Genomic DNA, 20,340 nt, shown 5'->3' with positions numbered 1-20,340 from the left:
TCCCCTGTCTCATGTGTGGTAACCCGAACGAAAATATGTCCATTTGTACTTTGCAATTACATTAACCATTCAATTTGAGCCTTTGTACTGTACATTCGTACATTCGTACATTCGTACATTCGTACATTCGTACATGTCTGGCCGCTCATTTCTTGGATTCACATTCCGGGGTGCCTATCCGACCTGTCAGGGCTGAGAATTTGCCTCTCGTTGGAATGCGTAGAACGCTCAAGAACAACCTGCCCTCGGAAGTCTTGGGGGCCTTCAATCTAGGGATATGGGGAATGATTGCATTCCTACGCCTACGAACACGAGACCGAACCCCGTGAGAGAATTAAAAAAAATGTTCGCCCGACCACGCTGGAGTATGTACCCTATATGTGCATGTACCTGACGGGTACTGGGAGACTGGATGCCGCGCGATGCCACGCGTTTTGGGAGTTTCTCCCTTGTGTCTCCATTCACTGAGTGCTAGAGATTTGGTGAATATAGGCATGGATCTGATCTGAGGAGTTGATATGTTTCTATCACAGACAGGGATTCACGCTTGTTTCGGACTGCAGCACGAACTATCTTTCAGAAATCCGACTCGGTCTAACCCTTGGGGTTAAATGTTTATCTCGGAGTTAACTACTTCTTTACTATAGTAAGTGCACTAGACAAACGGTTGTTCTCCACCAATGGAAATTTTTTTCGGCTCTTGATCAAGGCATTCACCTATGGGGTTGAAGAATCGTATGTCGCTGACGCAAGCACTGGGGTTGCTCCGGTGTCGACTGCAGGTTATCCTGGTTGAAAGATATCAAATACTATAAAATACAATAAACGAAAATAACAAATACCAAATATCATTTCAATGCAAAAAATTCAGCTTGTTGGTCGTTGTATTGAGACCTAACCGTGGATCTGACTTTGTCCTTGATATTTCCAGGGAACCAAGCACCAGCGGAGTATATGACAGCCAATAACGTGACTTTGATATCTAGACCCAAGGAACAATATCGTCCAGGATGTATTTTGATTTGCTGTTGTCATAGAGTATCCAGGATGAGACTCAACGTATTTTTGGTTCCATTGACTTGGGCATCACTGTGCGAATCCTCTATTGGGAAGGAGGGGGTTTTCTTTGTACGTTCGCTTATTTATTTTGGTAGACAGACGACGTGTAGAGGAATGGATTCACTGGTATGAGTTTGTGGCGGGTGGGTACAAAATATATACTAGCGGAACAATCCTACTATTAAGATATTAATAGGATCGTTACTCCACGAACTCAGAAGAAAATCACATGGAAATCTATGTTCCCGTCTCTATAATAAAGTTAAATGAAGAATGGCCATTCTTAGTGCCCGAAATATCAAACTTGGCACTCACCATTGTACGGTCAAGAAACACTGAGAACGTTGAATTGTACTTAAATCATAATTTTAACCTGCTCAAACAAATCTCTGCTTAATTGTACCATGTACAAATGAGGATCTAATGTTCAATCCTAGGTAGACTGTCTGCCAACTGAAGTGCCTTCCGGTAAGAGCATGCCACGACATCATCTATTGAGTCTCCTTTGGGGCAATCCCAAGCTGTCAAAAGAGGCATACTAAGTCGTTAAAACTCTTGAGAACCAACGTTGCGCAGACGCATACCAGTGTCTCATATACAAAGCGATCTATTACAACACGACACACCACTTGGAGATTTAGCCATCCATTGTGAACCATTGCCAGACCAGCGTGATGCAGTGTGAAACTTTCTGGCCCGAGAACGGCAATGAGATATGGCAATCAAGGATGCAGGATAATTTCATCAGTGGAAGTAAGAGGCATGCGCTCTGAAATAGTCCGAATTTCTTCTCACAACGTAAGCTTCTCACATGCTTCCGCGAACCAATCCAGATCATTCTTAGACCATGATCAGCGAGTTAATGCGGCAGTGCATATAAGATGTAGGAGCTCTATATTTTAGAGGCTGTGATACGTCCGATGAGCTTCAAACCATGAAAGTGGACTAACCACGAATTGGAACGTCTCGTCTGAGGGCTTTGGAGCTTTTGCCTTTCCATCCACCTAACTCATAGAGTCGGCATCATAGGTTGCAACACAGAGGAATTTAGCCGTCCGAAGAAATGCTACAAATTAACGCAAGCTGTGAGTCCATGGAAATGATACGACATGCCTCATTAGGTCTTCCCAGTCGATTTCGCAAGATTGGAAAATCATCAAGACTCTTCCCACTACTTATTTGGCGAAGGGATCTATTGTTGCTACTGTCGATAGTTATTCGCTTGGGGCTGCGAAAGAAAAGATTCTGCGTGCTTGATCGAGAGCACGGTAGAGCAAATCAGGTATTTCTATGTCAGTACTTAAAATATGTTGTCATCTAGCATTTGATAAGTTATGCTCATCACCTACAGGGAATCTTTAAACTGATCGTCAGATCTACCAGTGAAAATGAGCCCCAGTCACTTCATGGTTGTAGACTCTACTCAAGGATACCCTTGAGCCCGTTGGAGCATTTGGCAACCAAGCGAAGTTTCTACACATAGAAAGTAGTAGCCGAATGCTTAGAATTAATATTCAACAACGCAGCGTTGAATTAGGCTCAGTATAAGTTTAGATATAAGAAGCCGTTCACGGTACCCACTGGGTAACCCAAAGCAGCGAACTCCAACTCCAACTCCGCACCTCCGCAACATTCTCCGACCCTCGAGACATCACCTCCACTACTACCAGTATATCTAACAGACTACGCAATAATGTCACTTCGACGCTCAGCCCGACTAGGCTCTATCCCAGCCCTCACCCCGTCGATTCCAGCCCTGAAAAGCACAGCACCAACCAAGACAGCGCGAGTCCAAGACAGCGCAGTAGCCAAACCCCGCAAAGCACTCAAGAAACCAACACCCAAGCCACAAATAAAGACTGCATCCTCATACTGGTCCCCAGAACCAGCACCTACCACAGCAAATAACTCCCAGACAACAAGACCCCAAACACCACCCCCGCTCGACCGCCCCGTCGACCCGCACCGAACAAACGCAACCCTCCGCACCCCCCATGGCACGGCCGTGACCGCATACCCAGCGCACGCAGAAGATGCCTCGCCCAGTAAGACAGGTCTCCCCCGACCCCTGGCAACAACCGGCACGCTTCTCGAACAAGCAACGGCACACCTCATAGCTACAGATCCACGCCTCGCGCCTGTCATAGCGCAACACCCCTGCTCGCTTTTCTCCCCAGCAGGCCTGACGGAAGAGATTGATCCATTCAATAGTCTGACCAGTAGCATCATTGGCCAACAAGTCTCCGGCGCTGCAGCGAATTCGATTCGAAATAAGTTCCTGGCGTTGTTTAATTTAGTTGGCGGGGAGAAGGCTGGGGATGGGGAGTGGCATGCTACGTTCCCGACGCCAGAGCAGGTTGTCAAGCTTGATATTCCGACTTTGAGGACTGCGGGCTTGTCGCAGCGGAAGGCGGAGTATATCCTTGGGTTGGCGGAGAAGTTTGTTAGTGGAGAGCTTGGGGCTAGGATGTTGGCGAGGGCTTCAGATGAGGAACTGTTTGAGAGGCTGATTGCTGTTAGGGGGTTGGGAAAGTGGTCTGTTGAGATGTTTGCTTGCTTTGCGCTTAAGCGGATTGATGTTTTTTCGACTGGAGATTTGGGGGTTCAGTAAGTTTGTTCTTGCGTTTGGGGCTAGAATTTTCTGGCTATATGCTGACTCTGATTCTGTTAGACGGGGCTGTGCTACCTTCGTTGGACGAGATGTGAGTAAAGTCAAGGGTAAAGGTGGTGGTAAGTTCAAGTATATGTCCGAGAAGGATATGTTGGAGCTTGCTGCGAAGTTTGCGCCGTATCGGTATGTTCTTTTTAGTTTGGTAGTATTGAATAACCATGCTAATTGATTGCTACAGAAGTCTATTCATGTGGTATATGTGGCGGATTGAAAATGTTAATCTTGCTGTTCTTGGGGGTTAACCTTTTAGGATCAGGTCTGGTTGAATTGTGATTTATAAAACCGACCAGCTAGAGACTAGCAGGATACTAGTATACATTTACTTCCAATGTAATTGATCATTGCAATACATCATCTGAATATCCATGAGGCTTCTACAATATTGGATGTTGTCCACTACCTAAAAGAGCAGGTGCATGATATCAGGCGTCTAATGCCCAAGCTGACAAGAACTTTCCACAGGCGCCTACCCATATTACTCAACGAACACCCTATATCCAGAGTAAATGATAATTCCCTTGCAAATACTGGACAGCACATATATTAAGAGCGCGAAGAAAATCGATTTGTACAATATCAGTACACACAGGCTACATAACCAAGCCGTGGGCCGCCGACGATAGCGCCCACATCAACTTAAAAAAAAAGCATACCGGGCGTCTATTTCGTGCCAGCCCAGTTCCCCAACCCCTCGTTTTCATATCTATTGAACGAAGTAGAAATTGTTTACTTGCGGACAACAAGGTTGTCGAGGTCCTCACGTTCCTTGACCTCCTTCTCGATCTCGCGGATGATGGGGCTCAGGTACTCGACATCCTATTTGAGTTGCATCATTAGCATGATTATCCTTGAAGTGGGTATATATGACAAAACAGAGTCATGGTGGATGTGACAAATCCTCGCAACAGGATTGGCCGGTCTGGGGACTAATGCGGGGAGAGCGAAATTTGGATGTTGAGAACTCACCTCCTCGGGCTTGGTCTGCTCGTTGGCGGGAAGAAGGGTGTGGGAGATAGAGCACTGCAATTGACTTTGTTAGGCTTTTGCGACCCGATGAGGAAGGGGTTTGATCGAACCTGGAAAGCGCGGCGGATACGGAAGACACGGTCGTAGGCCTCCTTGGAAGGAAGACGCTTGATGGCCCTCTGGACGTTCTCGCTCTCCTCGGGGATGAGGTCGTCGAACCTAGTGGCTAATTAGCAGGTGTTGTTGGGCTGGACCCTGTTGCGAGCGATATCCGAAGAACCGGGATTGCGGGCTATGCCACACGACTGCGATTGCATTCAACAGATATGCCAACTGTCTGTAGCTGTTTGCCCAATTGATCCCTGATCCTTTTTTTCCATCGCTCGCAGTCGGGTCGTGTGGGAGGGCAGGATTTACTTGAGTCCGAGTCTCCTGTAGCCGGCAGCGTCGGTGTACCAGTTGGCAAGGGGCTGCATCCAGCGCTTAAGCAGCGGGCGCTTGACAATGTAGTTGGCGAAAGAAGGGGCAGACATCTTGAGTCCCGGGTATCACAATTGACGAGAGAGTGAAAAGAGGTGGTAAGGCTATCCGGCTGGAACACGAGATGACCCGATGTTGCGAAGTTGTGCAAAACGGAGCTCGGGCGACTAGTCCCAAAACGGAAACTTCTGGCCTGAGGCAAGTATTACACGTGACTGGTCGAGTACTTGCCTGAGGCCCACAACAGGTGGGAATGTCAATCGCAGCACTCCACCTCACAGATAGGTTTCCTATGTCATACCCCCCCCTCGAGTGATCAAATTCATTTTGCCATGGGGATTTGTTGACTCTAGCAATCTATAATCCCTGCTTCTCTAGGGAAGCTTGATTGCTCATAACCCCGCTCACCGTCCGTGCAGCAGCTTAGGGCATTATATCAAGCAACCGGGTTCGGTAACCATCGGCCCCAGAAATCTCTCCTCACTCGGACCTCCACTATCTATCTCTCCCTCTTTCTACATACCTTCGGATCGTTTGATCTCCAACATTTCTTCTATCTTCTTCGAAACAGGGTTCTTGGGTTCCGGATCGAGCACCCGATATGCTCGTGTCCGGGAGCCCTCGTTGATTCACGGATAAGCTACGTGAGTGCCGGTCACCAAAATGACTTCTGGCGGCCGCAGCGCTCCCAGAGGCTCTTCGGAGCAAGCTCAGTCATTCCCTATGGAAAATGCTGCATCTGCTCCACACGTGCCCGCCATGCCGACCTCTGCTTTCACAACCCGCCTTCAGATCCTCTCCACCACTTGGTCCGACGGCCTTATTACACCTCTATGTGGAGCCAGCGCTGGCGTGGCTTCTGGTATTGTCACTTGCCCTCTTGATGTGATCAAAACCAAACTACAGGCCCAGGGCGGCTTCCGTCGGGGAACACGGGAAACAGTCTCGGGGACGCTCTACCGGGGAATGCTCGGTAGTGGAAGGAAGATCTGGCGAGAGGACGGTATTCGCGGTCTTTATCAAGGACTCGGTCCCATGGTGCTGGGATATCTCCCAACGTGGGCCGTTTACCTAGCTGTCTACGACCTATCTCGCGAGAAATTCCTTCATTACACAGGTTTGTGCCTTTCCAAGTATGAGACGAAAAGACATGAACTCTAACTTTGATATAGATAACTGGTGGTTATCAAGACTTTACGCATCGATTACTGCCGGTGCATGCTCGACAATAGCGACAAACCCCATTTGGGTTATCAAGACACGGCTCATGTCCCAGAGCCTTAAACAAAACAACGAAGGATTCCGAGCCCCGTGGCAATACTCAGGGACATGGGATGCGGCACGCAAGATGTACAAAGTTGAGGGAATCCGCTCTTTCTACTCTGGGCTCACCCCGGCCCTTCTCGGATTGGCTCATGTAGCCATTCAATTCCCCCTCTACGAATACCTGAAAATGGGCATCACGGGCTATGGTATTGGCGAACATCCCGAACACGGTAATACCCAGTGGGTCGGAATCTCACTCGCCACTTTCCTCAGTAAGCTCTGCGCAAGCACCATCACATACCCCCACGAGGTCCTCCGAACACGACTTCAAACACAGCAGCGCACTGCGCCTGCATCCTCACCAGAAGAAATTTCCTTCCGCGGTGGACTCAGTCACCCACATGACCGTGGCCGGTCTCAGGGCTATTCCTCCTCGGATGGAATGCGCACCCGTCCACGCTATAACGGCATGATACGCACGTTCCAGACAATTCTCCAAGAAGAGGGCTGGCGCGGCTTCTACTCGGGAATTGGGACCAACCTCTTCCGGGCAGTCCCGGCCGCTATGACAACCATGCTCACATACGAGTATCTACGCAAGACGATTAGTCACATGCAGCACGAGGGTGATCTAAAGCTGAAACAGCAAGAAGATGAAGCGCGGGAAACTTCCATTTGATACCCATGATCCAGCAATACATAAAACAATACCCTTTCGACCTCCTCGCTCTTCGAACATCGCTTTCAATTGTTTCCGACCGCCAAGCCCTTTTTCCGTTTCTCGCATACCTGTATAGATGTACCCGGCGGTCTGTTGATCTTTGCAGATAACATTCTAGCGAGCGAAACTTGCCCTTTGCATTTCGAATCTCATGATCTCGGCATAGAGATGTCTCCAGTTGGAGATTCCGAGGCTTTCACGTGTCTTCACATGCTTTGCTTTAGCTTAAGACTTTTGGCGGCTTGAAGCATTTTTCATTTCTTCTGTTATTTTCGTTTTGTACATGTAAATTAAGAAATCAAGGATGCGTTATCTTCCTACTTCAAGGAACTATTCACTGCCGCTGCCCATCGAGTAGGTCACATTGCCCTGGACGTCCAAATCCAGAGCTCCATGCTGCATAGAAGTAATATTGTTTGAAAGTGAAACTTAGAAAATCGCTGCATAACCAAAACCGATCAAACCGCTTTCTCATACCATCCACATAGCTGCGCCGAGAGCGGCGACTCCAGCAAGACGAAGCGGGCTTGGTGTATCAATCAAAGTACTGCCACTGGATTTTGTGGAGTTACTACACATAAGATTAGACTTATAGCCTAGTAGACGGCCCTTGTCCAATAGCTCTTGGAAGGGTGCGCAATTGAAATCAGTACTGTTCTTGGACGGATATACCGAAAAGCTCGTCAACACTGATGGCGGTGGAGTGCTGTTCAAAGAGGAATTTTGCTGTGCGACAAATGTATCACTGTGATTGATCAGCTATCAGGTCGCTCGTGAAGAACATGATGGTACGTACAAGAATGCGTTGCTGATGAGGCAACCGCTAATGGAAATCGACGAGATGTTTGTTGGCCAGTACCAGGTTTGGACGCGCTTATTTTGGTCGTTTGTACGGTACATCGAGGTCAGATTCAAGTTTTGTGGACCGGTAATTTGCACATCGAAGCCGCCTGTCCAGTTCACGGCTTGTGGGGGTAGAGTGATGTCTTGAACAGGATGAGTCCCCCGAAATTGCTCAAGCTTTAGATAGCGGAGATCATCGAATGGAATCTCTAAATGTGGAATGGAAATATCGCTAGACAATAGTAGAGAATCGGCTTTGAGGGACGCCAGCTTCGGGCTGCGTTTGAGATCTGATACACCACCAGCAAGAGACAGAGTTCCGATTGTCATGTTTGTTGCTGAAGGGCTACCCAACGTCACGGATGAATTGGCATAGATGGAGAAGTCATCGACGTATAAAAACCCAAAGGTCAGACTGTTGAGGTTTGGCAATGGCCCGCTAATGTAGACTGCAGAGAGGTTGAGGCGAGAATCAGATAGAATATCAAGCGAGTCGATTTTTGTCGCGTATACCTGGACGCTTGTCGCATTGCGTAGGCTCTTGTGTCGGAAAGTGGTGATATTGGGGGCACTCAAAGTGAAGTAGCTGACAGATTCCAAGTTTGCGATATCTAGATAGGTCATATCGGGTGCATCGTGGCCTAGTGAGAATCCGGTGTCCACAGTTTTGAGATTTGGGAGAGTGAGGTTCTGAAGTTTCGTGGGAGATGATCCAAATTCGATTGCGCCCACTTCGGTCAAAGTTGAGCTAGAAAGTGTGAAGTAGGGCTGGGTATCAAGTGTGTCGTATATGCTAGTCCAATAGCCCCCGAGAGTGCCTTCGATCACCTCAACACCATCCAGATTGATGTGTTGGGTCGTGCTATTGTCATTGAGTGGACCAATAGCAACATGGCCTGTGATAACTGGACAATTTTTGCGCAGCAAGTCTGCACCAGCTGGCGAATAAATAACGAATGAGCTGCAGTTGAAGGCCAGTGCCCCTAAGAAGAGTGTTACTGAAACGATCGTATAGACAATTATTCGCTCCTAAATAAGGTGACTTATACTTACTAGAGCAGTATAGCCATATAAAAAGCATCCATGTCAGCAATGTGGAATTTCGTCCGGTCATATTGTAGATGCTGAGTCGCCGAGGTTGGATGTAGATGAAAGCCAAGAACAATGCCGACAGGGCGCACCCCAGATTTTAGGGCTGTTGGCTTCGGCCCCTGACCAGGAACAGGAATCATACTACAATTTGCCGTGGCATCCGTTTTACATCGCTTAGCGTGCCTAGCGTTGCCAGCCCGGCGCCCTGTCCGTCCCGAATGGAGTAGGGCTGAGCGGCGAAAACTCGCCCCCTAACGCTTGGCAACACTTGCGGCTCTGTTGGCTTACTTGTTAGATCATTCTGGGATTAAAAAAAAAAAAACATAAAGATCATCCGAAAGAACCAAAAAGAGTACGAAGATCGTGATGGTAACGGGGTGTGGGGTTCCTAGGCCTCAAGGGCTGTTTGGGGGCCAAAAGAGCTTTCTACGAGCCAGCGACTTACAGAACCTTGCAAGGCACTGGGCAAAGGAGGTCAAAGCCACGTTGTGTAAAATTCCTTCAGACCCATTACAGCCTAAGGCTAGGATGATTTAATAATACACATCAGGTTGGCGCTTTTCTCTTTTGTTTCCGCAGATGTAACAGGAAATATGAATGACATACAGTTGGGGGAAAGGACAAGATGAAACGGGTTGAGGCTTGAGGATGAACGAAAAGCTCAAGAGGGGAGATGTAGCGAGGGAACTATCTGGCGAGAGAACTGACTCGAATAAGTAGATTAATGCCTTCCTGTTGTATGATACGGTGGCCTCTAATACCCTAGTGAAGGCTAAAACCTCTCAAATATAAAATTATGTGTAGATCTACCGCTCTGTTGATCCCACAAGAGTCGCCGATATTATCTTTCAACTTGCATTCCATCAAAGCCAATCGCCAGTATATGTCTCGGTATATATAACCAAGAAGATTAGCTCTGACTTTTTTCAGCTGCAGTATCTAGATTTTTCTTTTATTAAGATATAAATGAACAGATAAGAAAGATGTTTCTTGCATCTGTATCGGTAGATACAGCGTTTGCTGAAGTCCGAGAAGATTGACATGAAGCTGAGAGACTGCTTTCTGGCTTCGAGAACGACCCAAGATAGACAGGTGGGACAAGAGAAATCATCCAAGTTACACTGTAATCGCTGTTGTTAGTGACGTCCAGCCAATATTGATGCTAGTGGTGGGTAAAGATACAAAGCAGACCTTGCACATGAAAAGTCTCGATCATACAAGAATCGATCTCGAAATATATACATGTCATGGCTCTTGGAGTCAAATGTATTGCAGGAAGGAGCCCGAGAAGTCATATTTCAAATGTTGATAGGATGCTTGAAAAAAGGCCATCAACAGTCCATATCGCGTGTATCAACAATATTTTTCGCTCTGACTATTAGTCTGAAAGTGTTATTTGAATCCTATACGTACGTACTTATGGGACGGTTCTGATTATGTAGAATCTAGCAAACAACACCACCCAAATATTCTCATACCAAATAATTTATTCTTAAATTCTCTTGGTTAATTATAGAAGAGTGGTATTATCTTGATGCTTGTGAATCATATACAATCTACGTCGCCTGGCGAAGTTTAGCAGACACGGAGGTTTCATCAAATGACTTCTCCTCAACTCATAATCAAAATGTATTTGAAGATTCTCTCTTCTATAGAAGGGCATCTACTAGAAAGTCCATCGAGTAACTCGAACAGTTAACCCGATGCACTTCAATATGGGCAAAAAAAGGAGACAACGAGAGGCCAGACTAGGGCTCGAACAACAGCTGAAAATTATACTCACTTTAACGACTGTATGTAGAATTCGACAAAACCTTCACGGCACTGTCAACAAATCGATGGCCCTTATGTACACTTTATCTCGAATCCTCAAGCATGTAGTTCATATTTTGGCCTAAGGCATGCAGGATAAGCAGATAACAGACACGTGACACGCTATTTAAATTACCCGCAATTTTTTTTCCGCCTCGTTTTCCCTTCCATGTTTCCCATCACGTCTATTCTCCGACAAGTCTGTTCACATCGTCTGCTACTGGACACTCATGTGTATAATGTCGACACTATGAGTGCCAGGTAGCTGATATTTAACAAAACCAATGATGATCATTGGCCATTTGGTGTTTTTTTGGACCAAGTTGGCACCTATTTCGACACGCACCATGAAATGGAAAGCAAGATGGTTTACAGTCATGCATAAAATTGTTGTTTCATTCTTGAACAAATCGGCAATGTCTTGATGTGCCTATATTCTTGTCGCTTTTCTCCCATTCCGTTGACCTACAGTACATGATACTCTTCTCCATTATTCACATGATGAACAATTTTTATATCGATCTGGGTTGTTACAACACTTGAACTCCCGGGGCATGATCAATGATACACTGAAAATTCTGATTGAATTTGGAGAAGAGATATTCTTTCCCGTCCATCTATTTATCCTTGATCCTACATTTATTATAGCGTTGAAGAGATGTTGAAGAAATAAATGAAAGTTACACGAATTGGTATCTCAGAACATGTATTAAGCCCTGAATCGTAATAATGACTGTAAAGGATGTTGTATAACGCTGGCATGTCGCTCCTCGCTTGAAGGTCATCATTTTCCCCGCCCACCATTCTGACCTCGACTTTCCTTAAGGGCTTGTTGTACCCAAGACTCGTCTTTTCTCTCAGCAGGCACAGGCCGCTGGAGACTAGTTCCTGTAGAGGCTTGAGTCTGGGCATTTTGTCGGGCTGTGCGGATTGAACTGAAACAGTATGAACAAAGGATGACAGCCATTGTGAACGCTGCGATGGGGGCATTGATAGACTTGATTTCAGGTTAGTAACGGGACAGTCATTAAACTCAACGTAGAACTTCAAGGTAGAACTCAAGGTGTGGTTTGTTGATGGGAGCTCAGTGGGCTAATGGTGATATGAATGTGATCCATTGCAGAAGACACTTTACATACCCCTGATGGCTTGCCAAATGCTTTGGAGCCCGGTTCCCGTTGTGCCATTGTATATGTCACAGATTCCTTAAGGTCGAGGTGAAATGAGAGGTATTAGGTCTCGGTCTACGCGGGAGGTGGCGTGGTCTGCGCTTTGTGGATAAGTGGGTATCTTAACGCTAGGTGATGAGTCGAAGGAAACAACGAAAAGAATCTCATGCAGAGAAGGACTTCTTGCAGAGTCAATGAGAAAGCAAAACGTAAATTATATAAAGAGCGAAAGCGACCATTTTGACTGGGTTGGATATTGACCAGGCAGAAAGTAGGAATGGTTGGCGGTGAATAGAGCGGGAGGCTTAATGGCCAATGAATGTCACGGATAGCTAGACACTCCCCACACCGCCTTTGCTTTATCGCAGATCGCGTCAATGGTCTTCATCATGGATCAACCATACAACAGCCATGGCTTCCGATTCAAACCCCAAAGGGGGTATGTCTCTCTATGGACATCTTCTTGATCCATCAAGCGACAAGCCAGGAACTATTTCTCGTGCCCCAGTGGTCTTTAACCAGAGCTCGGAGACTGAGGCGCAACCCGACGACCCGGCGGGCAAAAAGCAACTGAATGCTGGTAGCTATATTTGACTTCTCTGATTGCAGCGAAGCAGCTTGAACTCACCTTACTCTCCCCGAACAGCTTCTCTCCGGTTCCAGCCTACAAGAAGGCCACAGCTCTCCGCGCAGAAGTCCAAGCCGAAGTCTACGTTACCCAAGGCGACGCCACATCCCACACCCACTCAAGCCCCAAATTCTTCGTCAGCACCTACTTCGAAGAGCACTTTAGCCGAATGGGCAGCTTTAGAAGACGATGACCACGGATACCAGGGCGAGAAACGACAGCGCGGCGGCAGGAAGAAGCGCAAGAAGACCCGCGAAGAGCATATTATTCAGAACTGGGACGATATTTATGATCCATCGCGACCAAACAACTATGAAGAATATCGACACAGCGATGAAAAGATCATGGAAGTCCGCGACTGGAAGAATCGCCTATACGCGCATCGGATGAGACGCTCGCTGAGCCGAGACTCAGACAGCGATGAGGACAATAGGCCAATGAACCGTATGTTTCACCTGCTTCATTTAGACTCTGCTAGGATATCGCTTAAGAAATATCCCCAGGACAATTTGCACCCCCAAGCAGTTTTGCCCCGCCACCAAATCTCAACAATGCGCTACTCTCACCCTCATCAACGTCTGTTCCTGATGATGCCTCTGGCGAAGATGCCTTTGCACGACGTGCACGCCTCGGCCAGTCTTCCGGCCTTGGACAGCAAGTTCCACCGCCTCCGCCTGAAGATTCTAACCCTCCTCCCCACGACCCCACCGTTCAAGACGCATATATGCGGCCATTCCAGAAAGCCAACAACCTATCATCAGAAAACAACGTACCGCCTCCTCTACTATCACAACCCCTTGATAAATTCCAGCCTAGTGCCGCCACAATCTCCCGTGCTCCAGTCAGATACGCTCTACCTGCGCCGCCAGAAGATATTCCTGCATCGGAAGCTGAGCTTGAAGCTGCATTGGCCGAAGAAGAGCCAGCAGATGAAGATGAACAAAGCGAGAATGCACCACGCTCTAATCGCCCAGGACAAAAAGGATTCGCGGAGCGATTGCTTTCTAAGTATGGCTGGACTAAGGGATCTGGACTTGGTGCTACGGGTTCTGGCATCAAGAACCCGCTCCAGGTGAAGGTTGAAAAGCGCAAGAAACGACCTGACTCAGAGGGTGGGGGCTTTGTTACCCCCGCTGGACGAGGCAAGATTATTGGAAGCAAGAAACTAGGCGGCTACGAGAGCAAATTTGGCCCCATGGGCGAAGTAATTGTTCTGCGAGGCATGTTGAATGGAATGGATCTGCAGTCTGAACTGGAGACAAGTGAAGGTGGAGGATTGATGCAGGAAATTGGCGAGGAGTGCAATGAGAAGGTATGTTTCCTTATCAATGAGCTGGTATATGAGAATTCAGCTAACATATTGGGATCCTAGTATGGAACTGTCGAGAGAGTCTACATTGCTTGTGATGTCGGAACTCCTGCTCCTGTCTTTATTAAGTTCACAAGTCCGCTATCTGCTTTACGGGTAAGTTTTCATCACGATATTTTGTCTTTGTAACTTGATTCATTCATTGACAACTGCCCACAGGCTGTCAATGCTCTAGAGGGTCGAATCTTCAATGGAAACACAATTGAAGCGCGATTTTTCAACACTGAGAAATTCGACCAGGGAATTTACACTGTCTAATTCCTTGCGAAGGTCCTTACAAGCACAATAATGATATCAATTGAATTCCATGATATTGGATTTCTTTCTGCACGATCGTTATTAAATTGCTATCAAAACCCTTCCTAAATATACCAAATTCCAACTTGAAGGAACCAGCAAAAAATAGCAGCACTAGAGCGTAACCCGATCAAATGTAGTCTTCCTAACAAGAAGTGACCTCTTTTTCGCACCAACGGCCATCGGCTGTCCACCTAATCTGCTAGCAAGAACAGGAAGACGAGACGGCATGTCAATAGTCTTCTTGAATTTCACCTGGAAAGACGGCTTCGGTATCGGCTTCGTCTGGTGTGACTCTTCCGCTTTCTCGCGGCCATAAGAATCCCAGGAAAGCCAGTGCCAACGCTTCTTGTGCTTCTCAACCAGAACTAATGGCTGTAATCCGCCAGCTCCTGCACAGATGGCACGCCGACGAGGTTTCTTTTCTTCTTCGGTCAGCTCTTGCTTCTGAACAAGGACCAATGGCCTTAAACCGAACTTATCGTGGTCATCTTTCCACAGAATGGGAGCTTTGAACATGGGCGTCATTTTCCCAGTTTGAGCTTTGTTGGTAAGAATAGAAGAAGAAGAAGAGGTAGAGTAAGCGGCATTCTTTGTGGAATATGGATCATTCTTATCTAGCCATCTGAGCCAGCGATGGAGTTTCCCATCCGGATTGCTACGAGTCAGATTTTGGGATTGTCTTGGTCCGGAGGCATCACTTGCAGTTATGGCTGCATTTGATCCAGTTTCGACCTCAGGATCAGTCTCATTGTCGGAACCTGACCCTTCATCGGAATCTTCATCGGTGTTTTCATTGGAGCTATCGTCATCGCTGCCTGGGAGGGCCATTGCGGCTTGCAGTGCACCCAAACGGTCACCAGCGTTCCATCTGGCAATACTGGCGCGGCGATCTACCGTTACCTTCAGCTTGTTTCTGGTCTTGCATTGCTTGCATAATCCTGTCAGAGGAAATTGTACAGGAATCTGATCCTCTTCTTCACATGGACAGCCTGCGTCCAGGGCTGGAGTACACCAGATTAGAGAAGCTGTTTTGACTGAGGCTGCATGGGTACATTTTGCATAGTACCATGTTGTCTTGAAGCACATTCTAAATAAATTTGTATGTAATGTTAGAAGTAATATATGGGGCTGGCAAATTGAAGGTTAGGGTTGGGTTGGGGGTAAGCCACTCGATCGAGAGCTTGTATCGACAGGAAAGTTGGATATTGAGTTTAGAGAATCCTGATGGATGGCCTTATATAGACGCTTTTCTGTTAAGCCAAGCCAGGAATTATCGGGGATTACCTGTGAGCTTCGTGTATGACTTTGTCTTTACTCGGATGAATCCCTCGATGTTCGATGGCGAATACAAAGGACTTGTTTGGTGTTCTTTCATATCATTGTCATATCATTGTCAGTCCACAAAACATATAATTTTTTGTCTTTTGGTCACATTAAAATTATATGAGACAAAGAGCTTTCATGGATAGCAATCTGGGCAACTTAGGGTTGCTTTTTTGAAGGAACAGGTAGGTCTGTAAACATCCTCTCTTTCCCAGCGACACAACTACTTAGATCTCAAATCAAAAATAAAGTCAATTGAATGGAATCTGACTGTATATTCTAAGAGTTGACGGCTTTCTAGTGGCGAATGTAAGGGGTAAAATGGAAAGGATTGTCCTGGATTCGTAGTTCTTGAAGTCATGGCACTGCACATCTGTTGATAGTCCATATTTTCGAGGAAAGTTACTCAACCCCAGCTGACCTACAAGATGTGGCATTTTAAGCAGTTTTTTAAGTGAGAATGAAGAAGAAGCAAGTCGCTGACCAGAGCGAAGTGCTCGCTCATTCATCATGACCGCTACTCTCGAATTAGGCCAGAGCGCAACGTATATTGAATTGCTGAATGACAGTATTAGGTACTAAAGTACATGTTCAAAATAACGACATACAGCTAGTCAAAATACAAATTACCTCGTGATCCTTGCATAGTTGCATTTGCGATCTCTGCCCAAAGAAGAAGTGAGGCTCCGTGATGGCCCTTGTAGGGTGCTTACCTAAGCGATCGTAGGCCTATGGGCGATTGATTGCCATCGCTCCAGCTTTCACGATTGCGACCTTTGAAATCTTCTCTCCGCTTCGCCTCTCCCACACCACTGCATCTGAATATCCCAGTCGCTCCTTCCAGCTATTGTCTCTTCTTCAACTCTGCTATCGTGCACGCACTTCATCCCCCACCAGATTCCTTTACGCGGTACCTGAAAACATGTCTCTCAGCCAGAACCGTCTCCAGGAGGAACGGTACGTAGCTTTTACCGGAGGATCTGCGCATTCATTGCGCTTCAATATTGCTCTGCTGACGAGTTCCAATCACACAGGAAGCAGTGGCGACGCGACCATCCCTTCGGCTTTGTCGCAAAGCCAGCACGAACTCCTCAAGGCGGCTTGGACCTCAAGACCTGGGAATGCGCCATTCCCGGCAAGACCAAGACTATCTGGGAGGGTGGACTTTTCAAGTTGACTTTGATTTTCCCCGATGGTGAGTGCAGCAGCACATTCCCAACTGAAGATCCATGCACTAATCTAGACGGTCATTGCTTCTAGAATACCCCACCAAGCCACCAAAGTGTACGTGCCTCCACGATCGATCTCCCACGCCTGCTTCTTTTGAGGAGTAGCCTTACTCGCGACAAAATCTGTTTGACATATGATTTATGAGGATACCTTGCTGATTCAAGACTGCAGGCAAATTCACGCCACCTTTGTTCCACCCCAACGTTTACCCTTCGGGCACAGTCTGCCTGTCCATCCTCAATGAAGAGGAAGATTGGAGACCTGCGATTACCATCAAGCAACTCTTGCTCGGCATTCAGGATCTCCTCGATAACCCCAACCCAGAGTCGCCCGCGCAGGCCGATGCCTACAACCTGTTCAAGAAGGATCGACCTGCATATGAGCGCAAGGTCCACCAGGTGGTGAAGGAGAACCAGCCTGTTTAAGCATTGATTCCCAGCGTGGACAGCGAAAGAGCTGTGACGTTTTCTTTTCTGATTTTCAGCATGGGACATACCAGGGGACGATCTATGCATATCTGGTTTTTTATTTTTATTTTTTGGCGCAGAAGATATTAGCTACTTCCTACAGCGCGGCGTTCGCAATGGAGTTTGAGACTTTGAAGCCACCAGAATATCATTCCACCTATAAGTTACGAAGTTTACAGCTGTAAAGCGATGCGACTTCGGGTGCGAATCCGGCTATCTTATCGGTGACTCAAAGAGTGCCGACATCGCCCCGCCGAGAAATTGGAAAAAATTACTTGGTTCCTCCCGTAACCCCATGTATTAGTCAATTACTCAATTACTTCCTCTTCTCTTCCGACTCCTCTTCTTCTCCTTCTATACCCTCCAAAATCCCCAATTGCCCAACATGTGTGGAATCTTTGCGTGCCACCAGTACGTTGCGTCTTGCCCTAACCCCCGCCATCCTCAATAGTGGGATCGCGGGTCCGTCGAGTCATTGCTAACAGTCCCACAGCCACCCCGATGTGCAGCAGTTCAAGCCCACTGCTTTGCGCATGGCCAAGGCGTAAGTACTGCACTTCCTATGTCTTCAATTGCCTCTGCAATCTTCAGCAAGTTGAATTGTAGCTAACCTTGCGAGCACAGTGTGCGCCACCGTGGCCCCGATTGGAGTGAGTCATTGCTCAACTTGCAACATGGCAAGATATATAAGAGGGAGTAGGATTAACCAATGTTCTTTAACAGGTGGAAACTTCTGCGCTGAGAGCACTAGTGAGTCAAGCATACGAATCGGTCTTTTTCGGCAACTAACGGATATTTTTATTAGTCCTGGCGCACGAACGTCTGAGCATCGTCGGTGTTGGTAAGTTCTGACCGAGTATGGCGCGTTTATGACCTTTGGCTAATATTCTTTTACTAGACTCCGGTGCCCAGCCCCTTGTCAACGAGGACAGCAGCCTCGCCCTCGCAGTCAATGGCGAGATCTACAACCACCGTCTTCTGCGGAAGAGCCTTCACACCAAGTACAACTTCAAGACACACTCTGACTGTGAAGTTATCATTCCCTTGGTATGTGAGAATGGAAAAATAAAAATTTGAGTACCGGCGCTGATATTCTATAGTACATGGAGCACGGTCTCGATGCCCCCAAGCACCTCGATGGCATGTTCTCTTGGGTTCTGTGGGACAAGAAGCAGGACCGTGTCGTTGCTGCCCGTGATCCCATTGGTATCACCAGCTTCTACCTTGGTCGCTCTTCCTCCACTCCCGGTGCCGTCTACTTCGCCTCCGAGCTCAAGTGCTTGCACCCCGTCTGCGACGACATCATCGCCTTCCCTCCCGGTCACGTTTACGACTCTAAGACTGACAAGCTGACCCGCTACTTCGAGCCTAAGTGGTGGGACCCTACCAACGTCCCTACCACTCCTGTCGACTACAAGGTCATCCGCCACAGCCTCGAGAAGGCCGTTCGCAAGCGTCTGATGGCCGAGGTTCCCTACGGTGTTCTGCTGTCTGGTGGTCTCGACTCCTCTCTGGTTGCTGCTATTGCCCAGCGCGAGACTCTTCGCATGGCCGAGGCTTCCCGCAATGCTCCCCCTTCCAACGCCGACGGCGAGTTGGTTGGCATTGACGATGAGAACGAGCTTTCTACAGTTACTACTTTCCAGCAGCTGCACTCCTTCTCCATTGGTCTCCCCGGTGCTCCCGATACCGAGGCTGCCATTGAGGTCGCCCGTTTCCTCGGCACCAAGCACCACCCCTTCACCTTCACAGTCCAGGACGGCCTCGACGCCCTCTCTGATGTGATCTACCACCTCGAGACCTACGATGTCACCACCATTCGTGCCTCTACCCCCATGTACCTGCTTTCCCGCAAGATCAAGGCTATGGGTGTCAAGATGGTCCTCAGTGGTGAGGGTTCCGACGAGATCTTCGGTGGTTACCTCTACTTCCACGCTGCTCCCAACAAGGAGGAGCTCCACAAGGAGACTGTCCGCCGTGTCAAGAACTTGCACTTGGCTGACTGCCTCCGTGCCAACAAGTCCACCTCCGCCTGGGGTCTTGAGGCCCGTGTGCCCTTCCTCGACAAGGAGTTCCTCGAGACCTGCATGGGCGTTGACCCCCAGGATAAGATGATCACCAAGGAGCGCATTGAAAAGCACATGCTCCGCAAGGCCTTCGACACTACCGATGAGCCCGAGACTGCTGCCTACCTTCCCGACAAGATCCTCTGGCGCCAGAAGGAGCAGTTCAGTGACGGTGTTGGCTACAGCTGGATTGATGGCCTCAAGGACGAGGCCGAGCGCCAGGTCACCGATGAGATGATGAAGAACCCCAAGCCCGAGTGGGGCACCGATGTTCCCGACACCAAGGAGGCGTACGTTTCATTCTCTGTTTCTAAATTGTTCAAAATTGTTCAAAAACTAACTTCACATAGATACTGGTACCGTACCATGTTCGATGAGCACTTCCCTCCCTACTGTGCCGGCACAGTCGAGCGCTGGACCCCTACCTGGTCTAAGCAGACTGATCCCAGTGGAAGGTGAGTCAATTCCTGTTTCAAAATTCAAAGGTTGAAACATTCTTCTAACATCACTTACAGAGCCATCGCCACCCACAACCAGAAGTATGACGAGACGAAGTAAATGTGAAGCCAAAGAGCAAACAAAAGCACACCTGGACTTTCTTTTCTGATTTAGCCTTTTCTTTTGGAATATTTTGGAACAAAAGGATAGAATGTATATACTTTGCCAGTATAATGTTATGATCCTTTCCACGGGCCTTCCTGTTTGTAGCCTGTATCCGTAGCCTCAGGCACATGAACACGTGACTTAACCGGCGGGCTTTCCCGGCAGCCGAGCGACCGCCAATCACCGGGCGCCCACCAACCCGTGCTAAGCCCCTAGTTCCCCCCCCAACATCATCGGTCTCTTCTTCTTCTCTTTCTTCATCTCTCTATAGAACT

At 47.8% G+C, this 20,340-nt stretch overlaps 9 protein-coding genes across 9 annotated transcripts; 5 read left to right on the top strand and 4 right to left on the bottom strand.

The window, feature by feature from the left end:
• Positions 1–2,752: 2,752 nt before the first annotated feature.
• alkA (DNA-3-methyladenine glycosylase II) lies at positions 2,753–3,972 on the top strand (the record flags this gene model as incomplete). The annotated part of the gene is made up of 3 exons (XM_057131889.1): positions 2,753–3,666; positions 3,731–3,853; positions 3,909–3,972. 3 exons carry the CDS (start codon positions 2,753–2,755, stop codon positions 3,970–3,972), a joined length of 1,101 nt encoding a protein of 366 aa, XP_056979877.1.
• Positions 3,973–4,456: 484 nt separating this feature from the next.
• Positions 4,457–5,229, bottom strand: N7511_009511 (ubiquinol--cytochrome-c reductase subunit 7; the record flags this gene model as incomplete). Its single annotated transcript, XM_057131888.1, has 4 exons — positions 4,457–4,546; positions 4,697–4,750; positions 4,807–4,915; positions 5,114–5,229. 4 exons carry the CDS (start codon positions 5,227–5,229, stop codon positions 4,457–4,459), a joined length of 369 nt encoding a protein of 122 aa, XP_056979876.1.
• A 610-nt stretch (positions 5,230–5,839) lies between these two features.
• On the top strand, positions 5,840–7,121 carry N7511_009510 (uncharacterized protein; the record flags this gene model as incomplete). Its single annotated transcript, XM_057131887.1, has 2 exons — positions 5,840–6,293; positions 6,349–7,121. 2 exons carry the CDS (start codon positions 5,840–5,842, stop codon positions 7,119–7,121), a joined length of 1,227 nt encoding a protein of 408 aa, XP_056979875.1.
• Positions 7,122–7,634: 513 nt separating this feature from the next.
• Positions 7,635–9,120, bottom strand: N7511_009509 (uncharacterized protein; the record flags this gene model as incomplete). The annotated part of the gene is made up of 3 exons (XM_057131886.1): positions 7,635–7,908; positions 7,960–9,004; positions 9,060–9,120. The coding sequence occupies 3 exons, from the start codon at positions 9,118–9,120 to the stop codon at positions 7,635–7,637; spliced, it is 1,380 nt and encodes a 459-aa protein (XP_056979874.1).
• A 2,574-nt stretch (positions 9,121–11,694) lies between these two features.
• Positions 11,695–12,097, bottom strand: N7511_009508 (uncharacterized protein; the record flags this gene model as incomplete). Its single annotated transcript, XM_057131885.1, has 2 exons — positions 11,695–11,907; positions 12,050–12,097. 2 exons carry the CDS (start codon positions 12,095–12,097, stop codon positions 11,695–11,697), a joined length of 261 nt encoding a protein of 86 aa, XP_056979873.1.
• A 393-nt stretch (positions 12,098–12,490) lies between these two features.
• Positions 12,491–14,334, top strand: N7511_009507 (uncharacterized protein; the record flags this gene model as incomplete). The annotated part of the gene is made up of 5 exons (XM_057131884.1): positions 12,491–12,659; positions 12,726–13,151; positions 13,211–14,019; positions 14,080–14,172; positions 14,236–14,334. The coding sequence occupies 5 exons, from the start codon at positions 12,491–12,493 to the stop codon at positions 14,332–14,334; spliced, it is 1,596 nt and encodes a 531-aa protein (XP_056979872.1).
• A 153-nt stretch (positions 14,335–14,487) lies between these two features.
• N7511_009506 (uncharacterized protein) lies at positions 14,488–15,462 on the bottom strand (the record flags this gene model as incomplete). Its single annotated transcript, XM_057131883.1, has 1 exon — positions 14,488–15,462. One exon carries the CDS (start codon positions 15,460–15,462, stop codon positions 14,488–14,490), a length of 975 nt encoding a protein of 324 aa, XP_056979871.1.
• Positions 15,463–16,621: 1,159 nt separating this feature from the next.
• On the top strand, positions 16,622–17,354 carry N7511_009505 (E2 SUMO-conjugating protein UBC9; the record flags this gene model as incomplete). The annotated part of the gene is made up of 4 exons (XM_057131882.1): positions 16,622–16,656; positions 16,734–16,894; positions 16,960–16,983; positions 17,101–17,354. 4 exons carry the CDS (start codon positions 16,622–16,624, stop codon positions 17,352–17,354), a joined length of 474 nt encoding a protein of 157 aa, XP_056979870.1.
• A 427-nt stretch (positions 17,355–17,781) lies between these two features.
• Positions 17,782–20,020, top strand: N7511_009504 (asparagine synthetase B; the record flags this gene model as incomplete). Its single annotated transcript, XM_057131881.1, has 9 exons — positions 17,782–17,807; positions 17,890–17,940; positions 18,021–18,046; positions 18,120–18,146; positions 18,202–18,237; positions 18,295–18,443; positions 18,497–19,752; positions 19,813–19,917; positions 19,978–20,020. 9 exons carry the CDS (start codon positions 17,782–17,784, stop codon positions 20,018–20,020), a joined length of 1,719 nt encoding a protein of 572 aa, XP_056979869.1.
• Positions 20,021–20,340: the final 320 nt, after the last annotated feature.

Source organism: Penicillium nucicola, assembly GCF_028828085.1.
Source record: "Penicillium nucicola strain IBT 29836 chromosome Unknown utg000010l, whole genome shotgun sequence".
Classification (NCBI taxonomy): Eukaryota; Fungi; Ascomycota; class Eurotiomycetes; order Eurotiales; family Aspergillaceae; genus Penicillium; species Penicillium nucicola.
Note: the sequence above shows the minus strand (reverse complement) of the source record. Positions and strands in the feature narration are given on the sequence as shown.